Source organism: Dermacentor variabilis, chromosome 11 (assembly GCF_050947875.1).
Source record: "Dermacentor variabilis isolate Ectoservices chromosome 11, ASM5094787v1, whole genome shotgun sequence".
NCBI lineage: Eukaryota > Metazoa > Arthropoda > Arachnida > Ixodida > Ixodidae > Dermacentor > Dermacentor variabilis.
The window spans coordinates 70,895,631-70,919,486 of NC_134578.1; the positions used below are offsets into that span (position 1 = coordinate 70,895,631).

Genomic DNA, 23,856 nt, shown 5'->3' on the forward strand with positions numbered 1-23,856 from the left:
GATTTGGGCTACTTTTGGGGATTTTATTACTGCTGCATAAAGTTTTGTGAAACACAAATTCTGGTATTGGAAAATATTTGCTTGTTGGTTTCCGAACCTTTCATTGAAGGTTTTCTGAGTCACAGTAGTCCTTGAAGTCACTATAAAAAAATCTGCCCTTTTCAAGACCTTGACAGCCCTTAATTTTCAGAGTGCTTAAAAATTCTTTGAACTTTGCATTTGGTTACCCTTAGCAGATTTTATTTTTGTATCTTAACATGAGATTTATGCAAGCCACGATTCAAGCCAATTCAATCCAGTTAGCATCATTGCGGTAAGGAGCCGTCTTGTTTAGGGTGATTGGTGATGGTTTGTCCGTTCTGTGTGCAGTTAAAAAATGTTGTTTAAGACAGTGTTTCATTTTCAAGCTGTCGGACTTCATGGTTCTTCATTCCTGGAAAATGCTATGTCAGGGCCTTGAAAATAATTGAAAATGCTAGAATTTTTAATTAGGGGTGTGCAAATATTTGAAAATTTCGAATATTATTGAATATTATATTTTTAACATTCCTATTTGATTTGAAAACTAGGTATTGAAAAATTTATGAATATTCGATGGGATGCGAAGATTCAATACAAATAGAATATATTGTTATCTGTGTGGGAGCAAACATGGTTCTCTGCGTTTATTTCTATTTAAGAAAATGTGTCTGATTCTGTATATGTCTGATTTTGTGCTGCATTTTGCTATAGTTTCATGGTGCTGGCGAGATTTCACCTGTAAAATATGCTTAGCCACTGGATTTCAAGCTTTGCAGGAAAGCCAGCCTTTCAGTAGTGAGGGGCTGTGGTTTGCGAACAGCAAGGGTGCGCTTTTTTGCAAGTTTCACCTGGAATCCTTTGCTTAGTGCTTGACAGCAAATGCTATGTGTGATAGAGGGTCAAATGCCTCTGAGTTTATGGAAAATTGATGTGGTATAATAATGCACAGGTTTGCATGAACAGACTAGTGGAAATTACTCCATTTTCCAAAGCTAACATGAGCCAAATACAATCTTTTAGTATAATAGTTTACTAGTTTTAGTTCTTTTACCATTGACCACGTAATTGCAATGTTCCAACATCATGTTTAAATAAACCAACTTGCTAATGAATCCATGTGCATACCATTATTTGATATTCAATGCTAAGTATTCGTAAGTGGAAACACTACATGATAAGCTTCAATTTGTATTTGAAGATTTTGATATTTGCACACCCCTATTTCTTATGCAAAAGCTGCTGCCAGCACTATTTGGGCTCAGTTTTGCTCTTATGCTGATGAAAAGTTCTTTGTTTTTCCTCTCCAGTTGCGGTACATCATGATTGGTCGTATGGCAAAACCTGAAGAGGTGATCGTCGTCGAGAATGAGCAAGGTGAAGTGGTGCGAGAGTTCATGAAGGACACGGATGCCATCCAGTTGTACAAGAACATGCGTGAGACACTTGGTGAGCACGGTTCTACCTCTTTCAGAGCACACTGATAATTTTGTCTTAGTGTCAAGTCCACGGGCAGCATCAACATGCATAGACTACAGAGTATTCTCCATTTGTTTTACTGCATTCGCTGTGAAATGAGGTCGCTGATAAATTTGTAGCATGAAAAAAACTAAAAGCATTTCACAACTAAAGTTCCACCCTCGCCCATTTTCGTGTGCGGGGGTGGATGACGCCCGCACACGAAACGGGTGGACCACGCCCAACGTCCTGTAAAAAGGTGAAGATCCATATTGCAACAGGGTTGGCGGAGATAGCTGTCAATGCAGCGTGCAACGACCTATGTGGCGGGCAGCTACACTTTTTGATTGCGCCACCTTACTAGCCCTTTCTTGTTGCCACGAAAAAGATTTCCAAAGAACTAGTGTCTGCTCTTTCCACTGACTGCTTTCTTCAGGGCATCCAAATGTCAGTTTGCCAAAATGTGTTTTTGCATTCGTATTTTAGACTGTTCACCTTGATGAAGTGCTTTTCGTCCTTTTTTTTTTTTTTCCTTGGCAGTATATCTGACTCACTTGGACTACCTTGACACGGAGCGGATCATGACTGAGAAGCTGCACTTCCAGGTCAACGGCACGGAGTGGTCTTGGAAGAACCTCAACACTGTACGTAATAGCACTGCTGTTATTTGCAGAGACAGCCAGCAATCACACATTCTAAAACGTCGTAGAAATTGCACGCTACACTTCTTGGATGTGGAGAGATGAGGCTTGGTGTGAAGCTTAGGTCATCCCTTGCAAGGTATCTTAAATTGATATTTAACTTCTCTGGCAGTATAAACCCACTTTGTATTTAATAGTGGAGTTATTAATAGTGATGTGTGAACATTCGAATGTTCTATTCGAATCGGTTAGTACTCAGTTCGATACGAAATGCATTTTTACTAATCAAACTATTCTCACCTCCAATAATTGTCTGTTCTTAAAGCCAACTTCGCCGTCGTACAACCGTGTTACGCGGTGAAGCTTATCCAAAATAAGAAAGGGGCATGGGACGGGCCCGTGCTATCGCTTGTGGCTGTATCAGCTCAAGCACCCACACTGTGCTGATGCTTCATGAATCTGGACCACAGCAGTCGCCAGGTAGAAAACTCACCGTGTCAAGCTACCAATCTAGTTTCCAAAGTACAAATTTGACTAAGTAGCAAGCTTGGCAATGCTTTTAGACCTTTGCTCCAAAGTGTTCGAGTACCACCCTGATGCTTCAGTGGAAAACTGGATTAAAAATCTGGCTTTAAAAGAAGCAATGAAAAATTCAACGCCAAGGAAGCCAGATATGCATCGAACGGTTCAGCAGCAGCAGCAGAAGATCAGCAGCGAACGGTTCTGCAGAAGCTCTTTTTAGCACTGTGAAAAGACTTCCATAAGGTCCCCTACCAGCAGCACTTCTCACTTGCTTGTAGCAGGAATTCTCAATGCGACAAGCATAGGTTGAAAGATTGTGCATCATGAAATATGGGCCAGAAATATCAATGTGACTGGTGGTGTAAGCATGGTGCTCACCTCACTCTTGGCTCGACTCGCGACACGTGATAGAATTGCGACACGCAGTTAAGGGGTAGGTAGGTAGGGCACAGCCTCCTCTCACCATTCTGTTTGTCGAGTTTGCCTTTTGGACGGTGTACCGCCATTCTGTGCTTGTTGGTTTAGTTTGCGTTCCAGACACCGTTGTGCTGGCTCCAAGAAGCCTTTCTCGTGAACTTATCATCGACAGGCCGCATCAAATGGCACCAACAGTGCTCTTGCAGTCCAAATGAGCCCGACTCTGCGACTGAAGAGCCTGAACTGCTGCCCACCACAACGAGCTCAAATGCGGACATCATTGATGACTTGCTAAGCTGCGGTGTGCCGATTTCTGCTGCCATTACATTTGAAGACTTTGTAGACGTCGACAGCGCAGTGTTGTCGTGTGCCAAACTTAACGATGACGAAATAATTGAGCAAGTTCTCCCACCGTCAAGCAGTGCCGTACTTACTTGGTTCTAACGCGCCCTCGATTGTAATGCGGTAAACGGGTGCCATTTACCACGACCAAAAAAAAAAAATGAAAACCTTGGTTGTAATGTGCACCTGTTTTTCATGACCAAAAAAAAAAGGAAGAGTACAAAACCGCGCACCTCATTCTTTCATATAGAAATACTATTTTCTCTCATTTGGAAAAAACAGATTTATTCCCAATACACTAAAGTTGCGATGAATAAAAACACAAATGGAAGCGGCGATTTTTACTGCGCCGGTACGAGTGTCGCGTGGGGCAATAGATATCACTTGTCGCTATCAGACAACTCCTTATCGCTATCAAGAGACCAAAGCATTTCATCCTCGGTGCCGTCCATGTCATCCGAAATCCTGCATTTTTTAAAGGCCTTGTTAACCATGGCAGACGGGATCGTGCACCATGCATCTTTCACCCGTCCATCAAAGTCCTGCAGCGAGGCACGCTTCATTTTATTGGCGGGCGTGAATTCGTGGCAGCCACTGACAAGCCATTCGGTGTAGAGCGCCAGAATTCTATCTTTCGCTGTCTTGTTCAAACAAACATCGAGCGGCTGGAGCTGCGATGTCATGCCACCGGGCATCACGGCAAGGTCGGTGTTGCATGCAGCTAGCTTGTACTTGATGTGCTGGTCAAGGGTTAGCACCTGAACGCGTCGAGCACAAGCATCCCACGCAGACCCAAACTGCCGCCGGGTCTCTTCCGCCAAACATTATCAATCCAGCCAGGGAGCAACTCCGTCGTCATCCAACCTTTTTCATTTGCGCACACAATCATGCCACTTGGAAACACGATTCCTTTCGGGAGCGTCTTCCGTCTGAAGATGAGATACGGAGGCAGCTTAGGGGTACCCATCCGCAGTGCAACAAAGCATTGCGGCGTCTAGTTTTTTCGTGGCTGGAAGACAAAACGCGCACTTGCTTCACCCTCTCCTTTTCAACGGTTGCGGTGGCAGGCATGCCAAAGTAGAGCGGCGTCTGATCGGCATTTCCAGTCTGTCTGAAGTGGTAGCCATTTCTATGGCGCAACTTGAAAATGTACCGCTGAAAACTGTGCAATTTCTCTTCATATTCTTCGGGCAATTTTTGGCATTGCCCTGTTCGTCTTCGAAGAGAAAAGCCTTTCAATTTCATAAAATTTGATAGCCAGCACCTGCTCGCTTTGAAGTCACTCCGCATTAGCCCTTTCTCTAGGGCTAACTGCATCGCCCGTACTTTGAGCAGATTGATCGTCACAGGCCACTGTGCCGCTCGCTGCTCTTGCACGTATTCCTCGAGCAGCTCTTCTATTTCGGCAAAGTGACCCTGCTTCTGTCCACTGAAACCCTTCCTTGTTGCTTTGCTGGTGAAAACATTCTTCTGTTTGCGCCAGTCCCGCACGCAAGTTTCAGGAACTCCGAATGCCCGTGATGCGGCCCGATTTCCGTCTGTCTCCATGCACATGATAACTTTCCTTTTAAATGCAGCATCATGGTAGACTCGGCGTGTCTTCGCAATCAGCGCTTCCCTGCTGATTGAATAAACATAGAAAACGGGAAGATAGGCAGTAGACTAGGTTACACCAGCGCCTGGTTACACGTACAACATGGAGGTATGCACATGAAGGAAGCTACGGCAGCTAGACTAGAAGCACGTACGAGGCGGCCATTTTTCGAATGTCGATGGTCATATGGTTTGATTTGATTTATAGATTTCCATTTACACACACACGTACGGAGGAGTGGTAAATGGAGGTGGATGATGGAAAAAAGCCGCACAGGCGTGGCTTGAGGTAACCTCACCCCCGTAATGTGGATTTAGGGTCATATTCGATTCTAATGCGCATACAATTTTTGGACTCGTTTTATCATAAAAAAAGGTGCTCGGATGATGATGATGTGCCGCGTGCTCCAGAGCCTTCACATGTAGATCTAACTCGAGCCTTTGCAGTCCTTGCATCAGGGTACAGCGACAGCACAAAACTGGCAGAAATACAGGCGTACTTGGTTGCACGTAAGCAGAAGTATGTGCGTGGAGCAACAAATCGATCACTTATCCTTGCACAGGGGCCTTGAAACGTAAACAAAATGATTGTTTTTGGATACATTAGATATTTTCGGACATCCGATAGTTCGGACGTATTTACGTTCCTCGTGGAGTCCAAATTATTGGTTGTCGACTGTATTCATATTCCTAAAATATTCGGGGAAAGAAATTCAGTGGTGATTTAGTGGTAGTTGTGAGAGAAATATGTTAGCATTACGTTGCAGCTCTTTGAGGTCCCAGATCCATTATTTAAAGGGCGTTCACCACATCGCAGTGTTGTTCAGGAGCTCAGTCAACACACATCCTGCCTCTTCAATAGAGCGGCGTGCAACTGACGGTCTGGAGCAGCTCATCGTCACTTGCACGACATGCATATGCACACACGCACACACTCATTACACGCACTCTTCTAAGCCCTCCCATCCCTTGTCTACCTCTGCCACGTGACTGGCTTCCCACACTTCACGCACCCACGCTTCTTTCTACTTCGCATCGCTGATGCAAACAAATTAATAATCAATTCGCTCCTGATTTGCGTTATTCGTAAATTGAAAACTCGATATTTGCATGCCCCTTGTTATTAACCTTTTAAAATAAAAAGTCTGCGACTGCTGCTACAAGTCGTTGCTTGCCTTCCAAGCCTGATGGCGTCCTTGGCCTTGTGCGCAGCTGTGCTGGGCCATCGGTTCCATCAGTGGCGCCATGCATGAGGAAGACGAGAAGCGGTTCCTGGTGACGGTCATCAAGGACCTGCTCGGCCTGTGCGAGCAGAAGCGTGGCAAGGACAACAAGGCCATCATTGCCTCCAACATCATGTACGTAGTGGGGCAGTACCCGCGCTTCCTCCGTGCCCACTGGAAGTTCCTCAAGACAGTCGTCAACAAGCTCTTTGAGTTCATGCACGGTGAGTCGGCCAGCAGTTTTCACGCCCTCCTTGCCCCGCTTTGTTGCTTCCTCCCATTCTTTTTACGTTGTGCAGTGAATCATGCTGCAACAGCAAGGCCAAGTTGAGTCGAAGTGAGATCTGATTGGCAGGCTTATGTGCTAGAATAGTTCCAACATGTCAAGTAATTTCATTTGAACAAACCCGCGTATAACAAAGTAACTTTTGTGTATATGCTCTCTAGTGAAGAAAAGAAGCACGGAAGGAATTAGTTTTTTTTTTTTTTTTTTAGAACAGTGCTGTGCAAAGTAGGTGGCAATTTTTGCCTGTGCCTTGGAACTGTTTCTGAGCATTGCTAAGAATGGCAGCTACATGGGATCTCTCTTCGATACAGTTTTGATACCATTTTGGTGTGCTTCCGAGCATTCTCGCATGCATGCTTGAAGAGGACAACTACAGAAACAAAAAATGCACACAACCTAAAATAGCTTCGCTGAACGCTGCTGCCTTTAGACATGCAAGCATTGTTATGGCGCTGGCAGCCCCCCCCCCCCCCCAATTTCGGTGTATTCAATATCAGGTTCTTTATGAGCTAATTACACGAGTATTTGTATTGATAAGTAAGATTTGGCTTTGGTGCCAGTTGGTTTAACATTGTTAAGACCAGCGAGCAAGGTGAGACAGAGCCCACAAGTAGACCACGACTGTCCTCGTCTTATTTATACTGTATTGCGTTGCACACTCGTAATAATAAGTATTGGTAAGTTTCGCATGTTCGATATAGGGAATAATTCACTTTGTCTGGGTTTGGTATGTTTGGGTGTGGCCGTGTGTACCCTCGTGCTACGCTTTCTGTATACTGTCTCACTTATCTGTGCAGTCTCTCCCTTCTGCTTGCATCTGATCAACACCTCTTCCTTTAGCTGTCTCAGAGGCTGTGCCATTGTGCTGCTCAGTGCAAGGTACTATGGGTATATTGCCATGTGGGCCACATGATAATGCAGCGCTGGTAGCAACATTTTCTGACACTTTCTTCAACTACCACACCTGAGAAAGGTTTGTCTTGCATCATTGTTCTTGAAGAATGGGGGAAAAAAGGAAGAAAATGAATCCACCGTAAACTAATGATTGTTGCGGCCGTTGCCTTTGCCCCAATAGGTAGAACATGTTCCTGGCAGTTACAGTTCTCTGTGCTCTAGTTGTCGGGGTCACCAGATGGTGTCGCCTTTGCAGCTGTGTACGTCTGTGTCTTCGGTGTTTCTGTTATCAGTAACTTGTAATGTGCTTTCTGGCAGGTTAGAACTTTTTAACTAGTTTCTCTTGCCTGACGGAATTGTAACACAAGATCCTTAGAGCGAGGCGCTGTGTGTGTCCAACATGTTGACACTTTCTTTAAAGCGTATGAATGGCTACCTAGCCTGACGTGACGCATTGTGAAGAGCCTGCTTTGTGTAAACTGTTGATTAGTGCACCTAGTGTCAGTTGTAACTGTTTTATACTTATTTTGGTCAAAGCTGAGATCTTTTTATAATTCTAAAATGCGTAAAAAAAGATGCTTTTGTTTAAAACGTCTTGAGTAAAACCTAATTAATTTGGATTTCACAGGACTAGAAAAGATGTCAAGTTATCGAGGATAATAAGAAAACACTAAGCAAATGCTTACTATGGCAACACACTTTTATTTACTGAATGAATCGGCAAATCCTGTTTCTACATTGCGTGAAAGCAGGTTCTGATGACTCTGGCATTGCGGACTCTGCCGCTTCATTTCGGATGGCCACGAGCGCCGCTTTAAGCTTTTTCACGTCGCACACTTGCAGCAGTCTGCGAGCTCCGAGAGCTGTCCGAATTCTCCGGCATGTGGCCAAATACGGCTGAATTATTGAGAGTTTGATTCCATTAAAGAATGCACACGCATGCCGGGACCAGAGTACGAGGCTGAATTATTCGATTTTTCGAGTTAACGAGGGTCAAATTAACAAGGTTTTGCTTTACATTCACAGTATTAACACATATAGCAGCATAACTTGTGGGCGTTCGATACAGCTGTTGGCACAGAAACTGATCCCTGGAGCAAGCCAAAATGTTAAAGGAACACTAAAGAGAAAAATAATTTCACCTGTATTAGTAGATTACCTTTCTACAATACCAAAAAAAGCTGCAAAAATGGGACATCGTAAATTTTGACAGCCTCTGCTAAAGCCTAGTTAGTTGTTAATCTGTAAAAATTGACTACATATTATACAGGAGATAAAGATTGCACTTGGCAATTTCGCTAACATTTACTGAGCCAATGGGGCCCCATTTAAAAGAAGGGCACTTTGAAATCTATGATGTTACTCTGATGAGTGCGCAGGCCGGTGTTCTCGCACGAAATTGATAAAGTTCAACTTTGCAGCTTGTTTTAGCAAAACCTTGTGTCCTTGTTGGTTACGATTCTAAGCACCTCGTATTACCTCGTATTTGTTACCATGTTTCTTTAGCACTTTTTAGCGTAAGCCAGTACTAGCGCTCCATAAACCCCCTCAACTCCAACACTACAAGTTCGGCTATGTAGTAAAGCTAGTAGTGCTAACTGGGTTTCAGACTGCATTTGACGTGGCTGTGCGCCCATCGGTATAGTATACAACGGCCCACTGCACATTGGTGTTGTTTCTTCTTTTCTTTTTTCTTTTTCTTTTTCTTTTCCAATGCTCTTTTATGCTTGGAACGACTTGGAAATGAGGTGGGTAATATTCAGACCGGTGAAGATAGAGATGATCATGGGATAAGTTGGGTACGTATTCATTGCTTTTGCAACTTCTCTGGCCAGCATCGTTGCGCATCAACGCAGCTTTAATACTTCGTTCTTCGTAACCGACTTTTGAATTACGGCTTTTCAATAGAAATCTCTGTTTGAAATGTAAAAAGGTTCGTTTTTTCAGTAGCCTTTTCAATAAGTTGCAAGTATAGTACATGCACTGTGGTACCCGACAAAACACTTGATACAGCAAATGTTTTCAACACAGGTGAGTTTTACACCTTTACTGCACAGCTTACTGTAGTGCTGGTTTCCGAGTATAACTTTTAAAAGGGAGCAGGAAGCGTTGACTTCGGAAGGGAACTTCAGGCACTTTTCTTGGTGCCGTAAACGCATGCATTATTTCATGCTGCCAGGTGTCAAGGTGAGTTTTTGGCCACGTGCGCTTGTCACATCTGATGAGGTGCACAAGGTCACAGGATTGCTGAATTTCCTGCTGCCTGTGAAGAAGGCACACGTGTTAAACGGTATTTTTCCACCTGCGCCTTTCTCGAACCAAAATATGCATTGTGTGTGTCGGATATACGGGGCTGAGTCAGCTCTGTGGATTGGCTTTCCTGCATTGACTCTTGTGGTATAACCACCAGTGGGCACATGGCAGCATTGCATTGGCTCTCTGTTGTGGTGTAGCCTGGCGTACGCCTGTGTAATGGTGGCGTTGAACATGGAAGAGGGGGGGGGGGTCCAAGAATACAATAGCTGTCTTTGATTGCGCTGTTCTTGGCGCGTTGCTTTCTTTTACCAAACTTGGGTTGCAGAAATCATGTTATCTTTGATCCATTGCTGTGCGACGTGTTCGTTGAGGTTTTGAATTCGTGCTGAGAAACTTGGGTGTGTGCATTTAGAGGCGGCTTTTGTACCACCAGCTGCCCTTTCTGTGTGTTGCTGCTGAAGGCAGCATTCATTGGCTGATAATGGAAGTCCTGCTTCACTGTAAATTCCAGGCACATCGCCCATCTCACTGAGATACATGAAACATTTTATTAAGTTTATTCTTGCTTGAGAACATTTTCTTTCCTTCTATCGTTGTAGGCCTTGCGTGAGAACATTTTGGCCTTGTTTTGTATGCGTGGAAGTGTGTCTGAGTTGTGCGACTGTAAAAAGTGTTTGATGGGGCTGTCGTGGACGTTGAGGAGCATTAATTAGCTTAGCAATGCTTTGGGTCCTTTTGAGGAATGGTGATGGGATTTTTTGTTGGTGAAATTTCTAAATTTCAAGCTCTACCACAGGCTGCTTCCAGACGTAGAATCGTGTCACGTTGGGCTAGTTGGTGAAACGTATAAAAAATTGTTTTGCACTGCTAAGCACAAAGACAATAAACACAGGTATGAGTAACTCAAGCGATTATGTGTCATTCACATCTGTGTGTGTTGTACATCCTTCGTGAAATTCCTATATGTGCAGGAATCTTTAATAAGGCTTCCAACGACAAATGACCTCTGACCTTTGGTGATACTTCGTGTACATGTTTTTTGCTTGGTATAGTGAGTCGATGAAGTGTATGTGACTTCTTTCTTTCCTTCTTTTTCGTAATTTATTGACTGGTTATTGACCTCTTTCTTGACTGTTCTGGTCTGTGCGTAAATGAGCTGTGCGTGCAATTTGTGGTGAATGTGTGTGCGTGCTATGTGTGAATGACCGGTGTGGGTCAGAGTGTGCAAGGCATGGGCTGAATCAGCTATGTATTCACAAAGTTGTCCATGTGACGCGGCCATGATGATTGCAATAAAGTGTGGGGCGTGATTTTGGGTAAGGTGACTTGTATTACCATACAAACAAAGCCAGCTGTTTGGTGCATGAAGTTGCCTGAATTTTTGGGAAATCATTGCAACGTGAGCTGTCACCGTCAGGTGCACAGTGACAGACTTTGTGAGACTGCTTGTGAACCTAGTCAGCGCTGAATATTACGGGTGTACCAAAAATTGTTACATGCGCAAATGAAAATGTTCACAACTTGTCACACCTTCACATTTTGCATCAGAATGGATATTGCATTGAAGTTGGTGCTTACCAAAGTTTTTCTTTTCTTTTTCTTTTTACATCGGCCTTAGAGTATATCATATGTTTATGCTTTATAAGCAGTTGGGACCTCATTCTTGAGCGTCTCTAATTTTATAGGTGTAGCTGCTCCTAAACTTTGTTGCCAACTTGATGATTAGTAATATCACTTCTATTTTGACACTGCACTTTTTGTGTCCTCCTTGCGAGGTATTGTGTGACGTAGTACGTGTTCTAGCAATGAATTAATAATTAAAGTGGTTTGGATGTCAACTTTGCTAATAAAAAAAAAAGTGTTGCCGAATGTGTGGGTGTGTGGAGGAGTGCCTGGAAGCATTGTGAATGGCCTTGTCACTTGTGAACAGCGCTGGGCTTTGTAGACACCCTGCATTCCTTTTTAAAATTTTGTTTCTCTTCGAAATGTCGCAAATGTGTGACTGTTGTGTGAATGTTCTGGATGCGTGGACTTCGAATGTTTGAGTTGCAATAAAGAGGGAAAAACTGTTTACCTCGCATTTTGTCTGACTTGAAAATGCTTTGCACTGCACTCTTTTTTTTTTCACTCTCAAAAGTTGAGCAGTACGCTTGCAAAGCATCTTAGTCAATTTCTCAAAAGTCATGAAGTCTTCATCTGCCGACAACCGTATATATGTATATATATATATATATGTTCATTTGTGTGGATGGAATTCTGCAGCAATTTTTATCAGTTGCTTTATTTCATTGCGAGATATAGCCCCCCCATCTCCTTTTTTTTTTTTTTTTTTTGTTAACCAGGTGTTCTGCGTATTTTGAATTTTTTTTTTTTTGCAGGGCACTATATCATAAGTAAGAGGGCTGTTTTTGGAGACATCATGCGAATAAGTACGTCACAAAACGAGTGATGAATGAATCAGTCAAGCCAGAAGGAGACCAGCTGTTTGCTTGTAATGGCCACTGTATGAATTCAACAAACAATGATGTCAAGGAAAGCCTGGGGAAATAGCTTTTTTTTTTTTCCTTGCAATATAGAATTGTGATAAGTTTTGCAGTAAGCTCCACATGTTCTTACTAAAGAAAACTGAAAATAGCAGAAGTGACTACTTGCTACCACTGGGAGCCAAACACTCGGCCTTTGAGGAGAACTTATGAATACATTGTTGCGCCAACCGGGAAATAAATACTTGGGAGGGCAAGTGAGAAACAATAGGTCCAGCGCTGAACTTCAGCGGATTTTATTCTTGCAGCTGAGCAGGGAGAATCAACAAATGCGCATGCGTACGTCAGTGGTGTCTAGAGCAATTACAGTGACGTTTTTAACAGCTGCATCTCGTGAAACAAGAACTCGGCCCTTGAATGACTTGCATCACGCTCCGCCAACTTGAGCTACGATGGCGGCTGTCCCCTTGTTCAATTTTTTGGGTATTTGTATACTTGTAGTATTCATAGCAGTTGGATTGTTAGCCAGTGCATCTCGTAACTGTTGTGGCAAATGTTGAACAACTTTTCAACTGCAGGCATTTAACTGCAGTTAAATGAACTGCGTATATTTGAGAGGATATTGAAAGGATCCTTTGAAGTGCAGAAGCAGTGGATGTGTAAAATATGCGTCTTCTAAATTGGCATGCTTTTGACTGCTACGTGCATTTGACAGCCATTCTATCACCTGTCTGATAGAGCAGCGATGTAGCCAACAAGTATCGTGCTGGCACGTGGGCCTCGGTTAAAGTGCCTCACATCGCGATTTGCCGATGGCTTCCTCCGCATTCGCCACGTTGTGCGCTTTGCACCGAATCAAAACGATACAACTGCTTGGCACAATCACAGTAAAAAAATCCACTGTGTAAAATGCAAAAAAGATTTAGGAAAAGGGAACGGAACGAAGTGCGAAGCATGGATGTTGCCTGCTGTTCCTTTTGGAACAATAATTATGACGTATACTCTGCCACTGTGTTGTCATTGTACACTTTCAATGCTTTTTTCTTCGCTCTTTGCACTTGCACTAGAATAACAAGCTGTCAGTATGAAAATTGCTTGATCTGTGTAGTTATTTATCAGTAGATAACATACCTTGTTAGCGGAAGCTATATTTAGTGCTGCTGGTAATAAGCCGATTTCATCTAACTGCTTAATTCAAGTATAAGACGTGCCTGTGACGTGCGTTAAGCAACAGACTCGCTGCTGTTTTCTCTCTCTAACCTCGTATCCATTTTCTTATTCTCAATTGACATCATGATTGAGCATTTCGTGACTTCGCGTTCCAACTTTCAACTCTTGCTCTTGCTTTCTTTCCAGGCACTAGTGAGTATTGTGTGAGGTGAATGCTCATTTCCGCTTTCTCTTGACCAAATTAAAGCCGACTATAGCTCCATGTGTAGTGTTTTGTCGTGTTGCCTTATGTCTGCCACTGCACTTCTTGGAAAGGCGGTCGACGCGAGTTAGGCCTGGACCTCGCTAAAGCAGCACATATTGATCTTAAGGTTTTGGCGCCATGTAAGAACGCCAACTTACACATTTTTTAAAGAAACAGTCACTTTAAAATTGGTGTCCACATAATGCAATTGGGTGGGTGAATATTAAAAATATTGAATACATATCGTATACTCTTTGCTATTCAATTCATATTTTATTCGAGAATTGGTCATGTGTTTCTGTTCATATGGTAAGGCATAACACTTCTTGTGGCCAAGGGAAGAAAAGTCCCTAGGAAGAAGGTACCAGTATGGTGGCTGCTGCTGACTGGAGTTGGATGTGGCAACGCGAGCCTTGCACATTTTTTTAAATTCGTTAATTCCTAATTTGGCCTCTCCTTGTGGTTGCTTTGCAGAGACGCACGAGGGCGTGCAGGACATGGCGTGCGACACGTTCATCAAGATAGCGCAGAAGTGCCGACGCCACTTTGTCCAGGTGCAGGTGGGCGAGGCCGTGCCCTTCATCGAGGAGATCCTGGCCAACATGAGCTCCATCATCTACGACCTGCAGCCCCAGCAGGTGCACACCTTCTGCGAGGCGGTCGGCTACATGATCTCGGCGCAGGCCGACCAGTCGCAGCAGGAGCGCCTCGTCGACCGGTACATGCTCCTCCCCAACCAGGTCTGGGACGACATCATCAAGCAGGCCAGCAAGGTGCGTGCAACCCCCCCCCCTCCCCCCTCGCTGTTGGCTCTGTTTTGTCTCCTGCTGTTCCTTAATTATCTCCCTTTGTTCTGCTCTTCATGTCCCCTTCCCCCAAGGTGCTGAGACGTGTTCTCTAAAGGGATGCAGAAAATAGCGCCCCTTTCTCCTTACAGTCACGCTCTCTCTGTTTGCTCTCACAGTGAAATCCTCTGTTATAAATATTCTGGTGCTTAAAAAAAAATCTTCCTGTCATCTAAACTTTGTATGATTCATAACAAGCAACGATCGTATCACCAAAATGAGCCTAAGGTGTTCTTGTTATTTATATATAAGAATTGTTTTTGCTTAAACAAGTTCTCGGTGCATTTTTGGGCCTCTATGTCCGCAGTGTGTTCTAGCGTAAATTTACGATATGCATAAAACTTGCCACTCGTTCCTTTATCTACATTTTCAGCACTCGCTGCTCATTATAAGTGTGCATTCTAAGTGTGCGGTTCTCCACCAGGATAATGGAAGACCAAGATATTATACGCTGACATTGCAGCTGCGTGTTGGGGCCGTTGCCCACTTGCCCAGAGAGGTCTTGTGGTGGCTTAAAAATCATACAATCCGTAGCGACCTAGTGCAGCATTGGAGTCATCCTGAAACAGTTTTGGCCAGGGCTTATTCAAAATTCATATTATCCCGACATTCGGATTAACCAGTCGTCAAGATTTAACTGTATTCTCATTACATTAGTTCTTCATGTGGCATAAGAAGGAAAAGAAAGAGGCTAGTCAAAGATCAAAGTAATACTCTAACTTCTGAAGGATCTCAGAAGCACCTATTCCTTTAATTGTGACAGCAATTAAAGGTATAGGTGGTTGCAAGGCGTGCCGAATGATGGCTTTGCAAGTAGCTGATGCCTCTCTGGAATGACCCGCTGTTGTAGCTCAGTGGCAAAAATGCTTGTGTACTCAGATTTTGGGGCACATTAATGAACTCCACGGGGATAAGATCAATGCCGAGTCCTCCCCTTATGGTGTGCCTCGTAATCATATCGTAATTTTTGCACGTAAAACTCCAGAATTTTTATTTTTCTCTTCAGAAGCCCGCATTAGTGTAAGCCCACCCAGTCTGGAAGGGCGGCATAACAGCTGCGCTCACTGGAATCGTGAGGTGCGAGACGTTTGTTACCCGTGGTGTGTCTATAAGTTGCGAGTCCTGAACTCGAGCAGCCTACCAACTCGTGCTGAGTGAATGCCTCGCGCGTGCGTGCAGAACGTCGACGTGCTGAAGGACCCGGACGCTGTGCGGCAGCTCGGCAACATCCTCAAGACCAACGTGAGGGCGTGCAAGGCCCTGGGTCACCCATACGTGACGCAGCTGGGCCGCATCTACCTGGACATGCTGAACGTGTACAAGGTGATGAGCGAGAACATCAGTGCAGCGGTGGCCTTAAACGGCGAGGGGGTCACCAAGCAGCCGCTGATCCGCTCCATGCGTACCGTCAAGAAGGAGACCCTGAAGCTCATCGCCGGGTGGGTCTCGCGCACCAGCGACCCCAAGATGGTGCTGGAGAACTTCATCCCACCACTGCTGGATGCGGTGCTCCTGGACTACCAGCGTTGCACGGTGCCCGCGGCAAGAGAACCCGAGGTGCTCTCGGCGATGTCGATGATCGTCCACCGGTTAGAGGTGAGCAAGCAGCTTTCTTGGGGCAGACGATCGTAACTCCGTACCTGCAAGGCTCTTGCGAATTTTTCGTGCAGTTTGTGAATTTGCGCTCGTTCTACAATTTTACTAATGTTTTGTTAAGTTTTCCCGTAAGTACATGCTGTAGCCAGAACGTTCTGAGGGTGTTGGAAAATTGGACAGTGCAAGGTTGTAAAAAGAAAGGACACCAAAAAGAAATTGTGAAAGTACAGGTGCTATCCTCTCGTAACAGCATTAGGAGCGATGTGTACCACAAGGGTACTTGTTTAGAGCTATTATTTATACGGATAAGTTCCTTAATGGGACACTAAAGGCAGATATTAGGCCATGCTAAAGGGATGGATTAATGATGAAGAACGTGCAAGGCGTCAGTATTATCGTGAACAGAGATTTAATAATCGAGAAATGGAGGTAAATGCAGGGCATGATTTGCAACTCCCTCCCGAAGGCACTATTCATTATAATTCGGTCACTAATACCCAAGCATACGTAATGAAAAGATAATTGCATTGTGTAATAATGGAAGAAAATGCTACTTGTCCAGTTGTATTCAATTTGTAGAAAAAAGGAAGTCATTGACCTTGCCCTTGACAAGGGTGCGGGCCGTCAGAAGGTTTTGTTTTCGCTTAACACCGGTGCCGCCTGCACTTTCGCGTTTCAGTAGTTTCGCTGCCGCATGGTGCTGTGCTGGTTTTGCTGGCTGAAACAGAAGGTTTGAGTTTGGAGGTTAGCAGGTGTGTAGCTCTCATGATTCTTCAGTTGATTTAAGATAGTAAAGCCTTGTTATGTTTTTGACTAATCATAAAGCATGCAAGGGTTGAGTAAAATGTAATTACAGTAGAACTTTATTTACATGTTTTTCAAGGGACCACATAAGAATAATGGTGGTCAGGGGCAATGTAACTTCCAATAACACTTGTGGGAGCACTGTGGATTATGCAGGAAGCTAACGTTGTACACAAGTTCATTCTAAAGTTGAATAGAAAGACATCACAACTGTCAAGTGAAATGTAAAGAACAGGAACGTAATACACATGACATTATGGCAACTAAATTGGGCTAGTGTTTCAAAGCATAACAGCTGGAACAAAATACAACATAACAGGAAGGTATCAGTGAGGTTGTGCTGTAATTCTCAGAGACCTACCAGACTTTAGAGGAAGGTGGGATGGAAATTGGAACTGCTAAGACATGACAGCTGCCAGAAAAACATAACAGTGGCAACTGGAAGGCGTAGTCCTGTGAGAAAAATTGGTTGAACAGTTCCCTTACATTTCTCACGGGGACTACAAAAATATAATGTGAAATGATGGGAATGTAAATGTTATCATGGGGAGAAAATACATAGCGAGGTGCTACTGTGTTCTGATTTCATCAGAGTATGGAAACTTGTTAGCTGCCATCTTTCGTTAGAGAATGATATAGCACGAAATCCAAAGTGTAATTGTTTGTTGCATACATGCTTGTGGGCCTGATGGGGTGCTTGTTTGATCAGCCTTTACCAGGGATTAGCTGTGCCTATGTATTCGATGTTGGCGTTCGCTGACCAAAGTGTGTTCGTGCAGGGCTTCATCACATGCGAGATTCCAAAGATCTTCGACGCAGTGTTTGAGTGCACGTTGAGCATGATCAACAAGGTAAGGCCACCTTTTATCACTGCCATAATTATGCTTGCTCGATCCCTTCATCTGATGTGACATTGGGCAGTGCGATATCGGGATGCTGGCATTTCATGCACAGTAAACTGGCTCATTTAATGGCCCTCTCGTTCACGCAACTCAGCGGCGCTTTTCTTTTTCTTCTTGCCGTTTCTGTTATGAGCTGTTAGGGAAAAAGAAGGATTATTTGCATAGAAATTATGTAACAGTTCTTGTTGCCCTTTGTGAAGCTGACTCACAAGCACATTGACGTGTGCACAATATTTTTTGCCAAGATTTGCCGCTTGGCATGATCGTACATGGCATCGTGTGCATTGTCATGGGCTGTTCTCAGCAGGATCGATCGCTCGGTGTGTGGGATGGAAAGAACAGGACCGAAAGAGAAAGGCCTGTTAAACATTTCATATTGGCTTTGCGAGTCTTCATACCACAAAACCATTTGCTGGGCTCCTGGTGACTTAATGGTTGTGGTTAACACAGAAAGTCGTGCTAGTTGAAACTGGGACGTCATTAAAAAAAATTATCACAGTTTCGCCATAAGGGCAAACCAATGAATGCAATAGCCATGTTAGAATGTTGCATGAAGTGTCAGACTCGTACGTAGTGGCAGTAAGAATTCAAGTAAATGTAAGCTGACTCAGTAAAAACGTGTTGTTGTGCTAGGGGTCCTCTGTTTGAATCCTGCCATCAGACAATTCCATTTATGTTTAATAATTGGAGGCAACGTCTTTCTTGGCAACTTTATCGCCACCTTTCCATATCGGGCGCGTTTCTAGCCTCTTTCCTGGGCCAATCACTAAAGTGTAGTGCACAGCCTCGCCGACAAAATGGCATCATTTTCAGGTTTTATCTGTGCTATTGTTTCGCACTTCTAATATTTAAGTCTCAGGAGATTTAGGATAAAAGGCATGCGCTGTGGGTGTTTTGATTCATGACATTCGTTTGTGGGCTGACATTCTCAAAATTGTGAGGGATAATTTTGTCAGGAACGTAAGACCTGATATGAACAACCTTAGTGATAGAGTGCTGATAGAATACCTCATCGCGACGTCGACAGCGATGGCAAAAGTTCGCTTGGAGTGTCCGTATAATTGCTATCGTAATAAAAATATTTGCAGCACTTAGTGGGAAAAGAGGAAGGCAAACAAAGGGATAGAAGGGAACAGGACAGTTGGAAAGCTGGCCTTCAACTTATCTTTACTTAGTAAAAACCCATCACAGCTCACACTCTATGCGTATTATGCAGCCGCTGACGAAAGATTACCAAATTATTTATTTGACAGCGCGATTAACGCTGTACTCACACAGCTTTCACCACCTTTTTTAATGTAGAATGCAGATTAATATGGGAAGTCTTCCACATTAACAAAAATTTGATAATCGGAATCTGCATCTAGTGTGGCTCTTTTTTGCTGAACTTAACTGTAACATTGTTTTGAAGGGCACAGCCACCTTATGGTTACGTCTTTCCACAGCTGGTTGGCTGCATGAACATTAAGTTTGAATTAATCTAGTCCAGCTGCAAGGAGAAATTGTGAGACGTGGAAGGGTGGCGTTGGTTCATTACAAGAAAAATTGCTGAGGAGAGGCTAGACTCGAGTGTCTTGTGTCAGGGCAAATTCCAGTATTATACAAGCAATGTGTATGTGTGTATTGTTTTGAAGGGCACAGCCACCTTATGGTTACGTCTTTCCACAGCTGGTTGGCTGCATGAACATTAAGTTTGAATTAATCTAGTCCAGCTGCAAGGAGAAATTCTGAGACGTGGAAGGGTGGCGTTGGTTCATTACAAGAAAAATTGCTGAGGAGAGGCTAGACTCGAGTGCCTTGTGTCAGGGCAAATTCCAGTATTATACAAGCAATGTGTATGTGTGTGTGTATTTCTTTCATGCCTGATTGAAATGTGTGCCTCTTTGCAGGATTTTGAAGAATTTCCCGAGCATAGGACAAACTTCTTCCTTCTACTCCAAGCTGTTGTTACTCACTGCTTCCCCGGTAAGCACATATTCCTCACTGTGAGATAAGAGGGGTGTTGTGTCTGCATTGCAAGTCATTGTCTCCAGGTTAACCCTTTCGGGTCCAATGATTGCTGTAGGAATCGTGATGTTTTGCACAAAATATGCGACATCGAGAAAAACAAACAGCGATTTTTCAGCAATGCGATTGTCGGCAATTTGCATAGTTTGTAATTACATTTACAATGCTAATTACATAGTTTGACAAATTCATGCTAGAGAGAGATATGGCTCTCTCTGAAATTTCACAAATGCCAATGCCCTGTGTTAGACCACTCTGTTGGCGAGTGTCTGCATTAGCCACCGAAATGGGCTGTATCTGGCAACTCCAGCTGAAATTTGTTGGAATGCATGTCCTGTTTCTTCTTGCCTTGTCCTTTATAAAATTGGCACCGGTAAATAACGTTCCACCTTAAGGGATACATAAAGCTATTGTGAAAGCTACGGTAATGCCCTGTTGTCACCAGCGTTGCTGTTTGAGTGTGAAATTCCAAAGGGAAAAGTGCCCTTTTCTATTCTGGAATGATACCTAAATCGGTTCTGTTCTGCCAGATAAATGAAAATGGATATCTGACAAAATATCCATCTGGCAAGGTCTTTGTGTCCATCAAAGGTTGACTAGGTGGATGAGATAATGCGGTTAATATCGTATTTACTCGATTCGAACTTGAGCTTCTTTGCAGAAAAGCTTACTGAACGATTATTTGTGCATTAGAATCGAGTACAAAACAAAAACTGCAGTAGGGACCAGTTATTGTCATTGGCATTCAGGATTGCTCTAATCCGAACCAATGGTCATGTCACGCGCAGTTTTAAGAGATCTGGTATTGTTCGAGCCTGCTTTGGAACTTCGCTAAGCTGCCATAGTTGCAGTGCGTTTGAAGAAATGCAGCATCTCGAATGCCGTGGATAGCATTGAAGATGATATGAGCTATTAATACACTGATAGGGAGGCTTGCGAGAGCGATGATCTGTGAAAGCCCTAGATGCAACAAATTTTTTTCTCCCTAGTGAGAACAAACTTCTGTTACTTTCTTACAAGGAAAATCTGGGAATTCAGCATTGAAGGTCATTGCATTTTGCAGCAGTGAAGGTTGATGTGCATTGGTGCGTGCTCAATATTAAATGGTAATGGAAGAACAGCCAGAGTCCCAAAGTCTTGCTTTAAAATGTAATTGCCAGTGATTCGTAAGATAAACGTTCCCTTGCAAATGCAGTCGAACCTCGATATATCAAACAGCACAGTGATCGCGAAATAGTTTGATATGGCCAGAATTCTATATATAAATTCCCGTAAAAAACGTGTCAAGAACTTCTGCAAATCACTCGGTGAACCAAGGGCACGATCGGAAATCGTTCTTTGGAGCACGCGTTCGGTTGCGCCGCGTACAATTGGCCTAGGCCGCATCAACTTAGCCACGCAAAGTTGGCGCGGCCTTAGCCAATCGCACGCGGCACAAGTGAACGCATGCTCCGAACAACGATCTCCAATCGTTCCCCAATCGTGGCGCAGTAAATACGCACTTGAAGCTTCGCGCAAAGTATTTATTTATTTATTTGGCTGAAAGTACTGCAGCAGTGTAGTCTGCTTTTTATTGGCAGCCGCGTGCTTAAACATGGAGTCCTCAGCATAGTCTAAACGATGCACAAGCGATAGGGCCGCGCCGCAGTAGCGGCGTAGAAGGGCCAAAGCAGCTACAGCCTCAGTTGAAGTGGGTAACGGGGTAACATCAGCGCTTGCGGGATCAACCTCGGCAGCATCTTCGTTTGGCCGCTACTTCTACTGCGATCTCCACGTCCGCCAATCGAAGTATTTTGAAACACTCAATAACAAAGTATTAAGTGGCGTCTGCCAAGGCGTCTATGAGTAAGCCCAATGAACGCTCGCTGTCGCGCATCTTTGTGGATGCAAACCGCCAGTCCTCACGAGCCGCGGCAGGCGCAGAGTGTGGCACCGAGGGGGAATCAGTGCAGCAAATGCGATGCATTGTTCAGGTTATCAAACTAGCCAAGCCACCGTGTGCCTACGCCACTACGTTCAAACGGTGCCCGCTGCGCGATGTGGGCAGCTATAGTGCGCAGCAGTCGGGAACGCCCATTGCGCCACTGCGGTATTCAAGGGTGTCGCAGGAAAGCTCACCGCCAGTCAACAGAGCGCACGTGATCTGGGGTGACGGAGTTCGGTATACCCATTTTGTGTTCGACCCCGTTCGAAGTAAAAAATGAAAGGTGCATCCGATTTTCCAGATATAGAAAGAGTTGGATGTACGCATTAATTCTATTTATCCGTGTTTAATATATCGAGGTTTGACTGTACCTCAGTCGAATAGGCAACAACCTATTTGCACTGTTCATTTGTCCAGTTAATCGACAATTTTTTGTTTCTCGCATCGTGTTGTACTAGCTCCATGTTGAAGGGTAGTTAGGAGTCCGTACTGCTGGGCAGCGAGCGATGATGGCGTACTGCTACGACGCAGTATGCAAGGGAGGCATCACTGAGATCATCCAGCACCTGCTGCGGCTGCGTAGTGGGTTTGGTGTTGTGCTGCGAAGCCCTAGGGCACGGCATTTCGATGAGGGCAACAGGCAATGATGCCCGTGTGCCGTTAATTTGAGGAGGGCATGTTACAAGACCGCCAGGTGGTCAAAATTAGTCTGGAGTCTCCCACTACAGCGTGCCTCGTAATCACATCATCGTTTTGACACCTAAAACTCCAGAATTTAGGAGAACAACCAGCAAACAGACCCCTAGCGTACTTACACAGGGTGCTGTAACTCGCTTGTACAGCTTTGCTGTCTTTGAATGTATCAGATGTTCAGATTGGCATACATATATGAAGGATTTTTAATTTCTGGCATCTGAAAGCCAGACGCATGTCACAATCAAGGGCGAGTTAGAATTGAGTAAAATACGGTATTTGTGGGTTGTCTTTGTGCATTAAAAAGGAGGTAGGTACTGCGTGTTACTTATTTATCTTTTTTAGCTTGTCTTGTTTCCTGACTTTTGCTGCCTCTCTGCCATTTTGCAGCACTTCTGAGCATCCCCCCGGCACAGTTCAAGCTCGTCTTAGACTCTATCATCTGGGCTTTCAAGCACACCATGAGGAATGTGGCCGACGTCGGTAAGCATACCTGAGAGTAACAGATGGCAGGGCACTTTTGTGACGCACATTGTTGAGGCTTACTGTAAACAACCTCATTTGTGAGGTCTGGATGATTTAAATATGAGAGTGCCTGAGGGATACTGCTTTTGACACAGATGTGCAGTTTGAATCTGTACTCGGTTACACACATTGCAGGCAACGTTGCTACGTGTGCAGTGTACGCTGCTTTTGCACTTGTGACCAGAAAATAGTGCATCACGAATTTTAAAGTTGGCAGTTTGGCAGCTATGCCAAGGAGACATGTCGAGACTCATTTCGAGCTTGTGTATATATATACTGGGGTTTGAGACACTGGGCGTCAACTTTCTATCCACGTCCGACTCGTAGCCTGCCGGGATGGCTGCTTGAATGATCACTGCTGGTGGTTTGATTGGCCCTGAATTTTGCCCTCTACGCCTGTGCAGGTCTGCAGATCCTGTACCAGCTGCTTCAAAACATTGGCCAAGAAGAAGTGGCATCACAAAGCTTCTACCAGACCTACTACACAGACATCATGCAGCACCTGTTCTCTGTGGTGACGGACACATCTCACACAGCTGGTGCGTATGTCTTCCTGGTGGAAGAATTGCGTTCGGTGAAAATGTTTGGACGTCCTTCTTGTGGACTGCTGGGAACATTAGGATAGCTTTTTGAATGATACCAGAGAAATCTTGGGTAGTGCATGCGTCTTTGTCACCTGGCATGTACACAGTTTGATGGCCCTTGTTTTGTTGTTTGGTCAATAATGGCATGCTCGAATCAGGTTTGTTATGCAGTTGCTGCCTGCTAGCAGCAAATTCATCGGTGAAGGCAGTTTGCACCTGGTGCTGTTCCAGTTCAGCATTGCCTGATCTGGTGGCACGAAACTCGGTGAATGACTGTGTATCAGTTTGTGTCTGTATGGTGCATAATGCAGTTTCTGAAATGGAATTGAATCTAGCCTGTTAACAAACTGGACTCTCGACATAGCTCGCTGCTCTAGAAAAGCCGCATCTTTATGTGAGAGTGGCACTTTCAGGCAGCTGGCTGTTGAG

At 44.3% G+C, this 23,856-nt stretch overlaps 1 protein-coding gene across 2 annotated transcripts in view; it reads left to right on the forward strand.

The window, feature by feature from the left end:
- The window catches only part of emb (exportin-1 emb), a 56,095-nt gene that overhangs the window by 18,421 nt on the left and 13,818 nt on the right, over positions 1 to 23,856 (forward strand). For both annotated transcript variants that reach the window (XM_075673689.1, XM_075673691.1), the window contains 9 exons: positions 1,329 to 1,467; positions 2,017 to 2,120; positions 6,204 to 6,438; positions 14,022 to 14,320; positions 15,572 to 15,988; positions 17,572 to 17,643; positions 19,584 to 19,659; positions 22,709 to 22,801; positions 23,248 to 23,382. In XM_075673689.1, the coding sequence (XP_075529804.1) occupies positions 1,329 to 1,467; positions 2,017 to 2,120; positions 6,204 to 6,438; positions 14,022 to 14,320; positions 15,572 to 15,988; positions 17,572 to 17,643; positions 19,584 to 19,659; positions 22,709 to 22,801; positions 23,248 to 23,382 (1,570 nt within the window). The remainder of the gene's footprint in view (positions 1 to 1,328; positions 1,468 to 2,016; positions 2,121 to 6,203; positions 6,439 to 14,021; positions 14,321 to 15,571; positions 15,989 to 17,571; positions 17,644 to 19,583; positions 19,660 to 22,708; positions 22,802 to 23,247; positions 23,383 to 23,856) is intronic.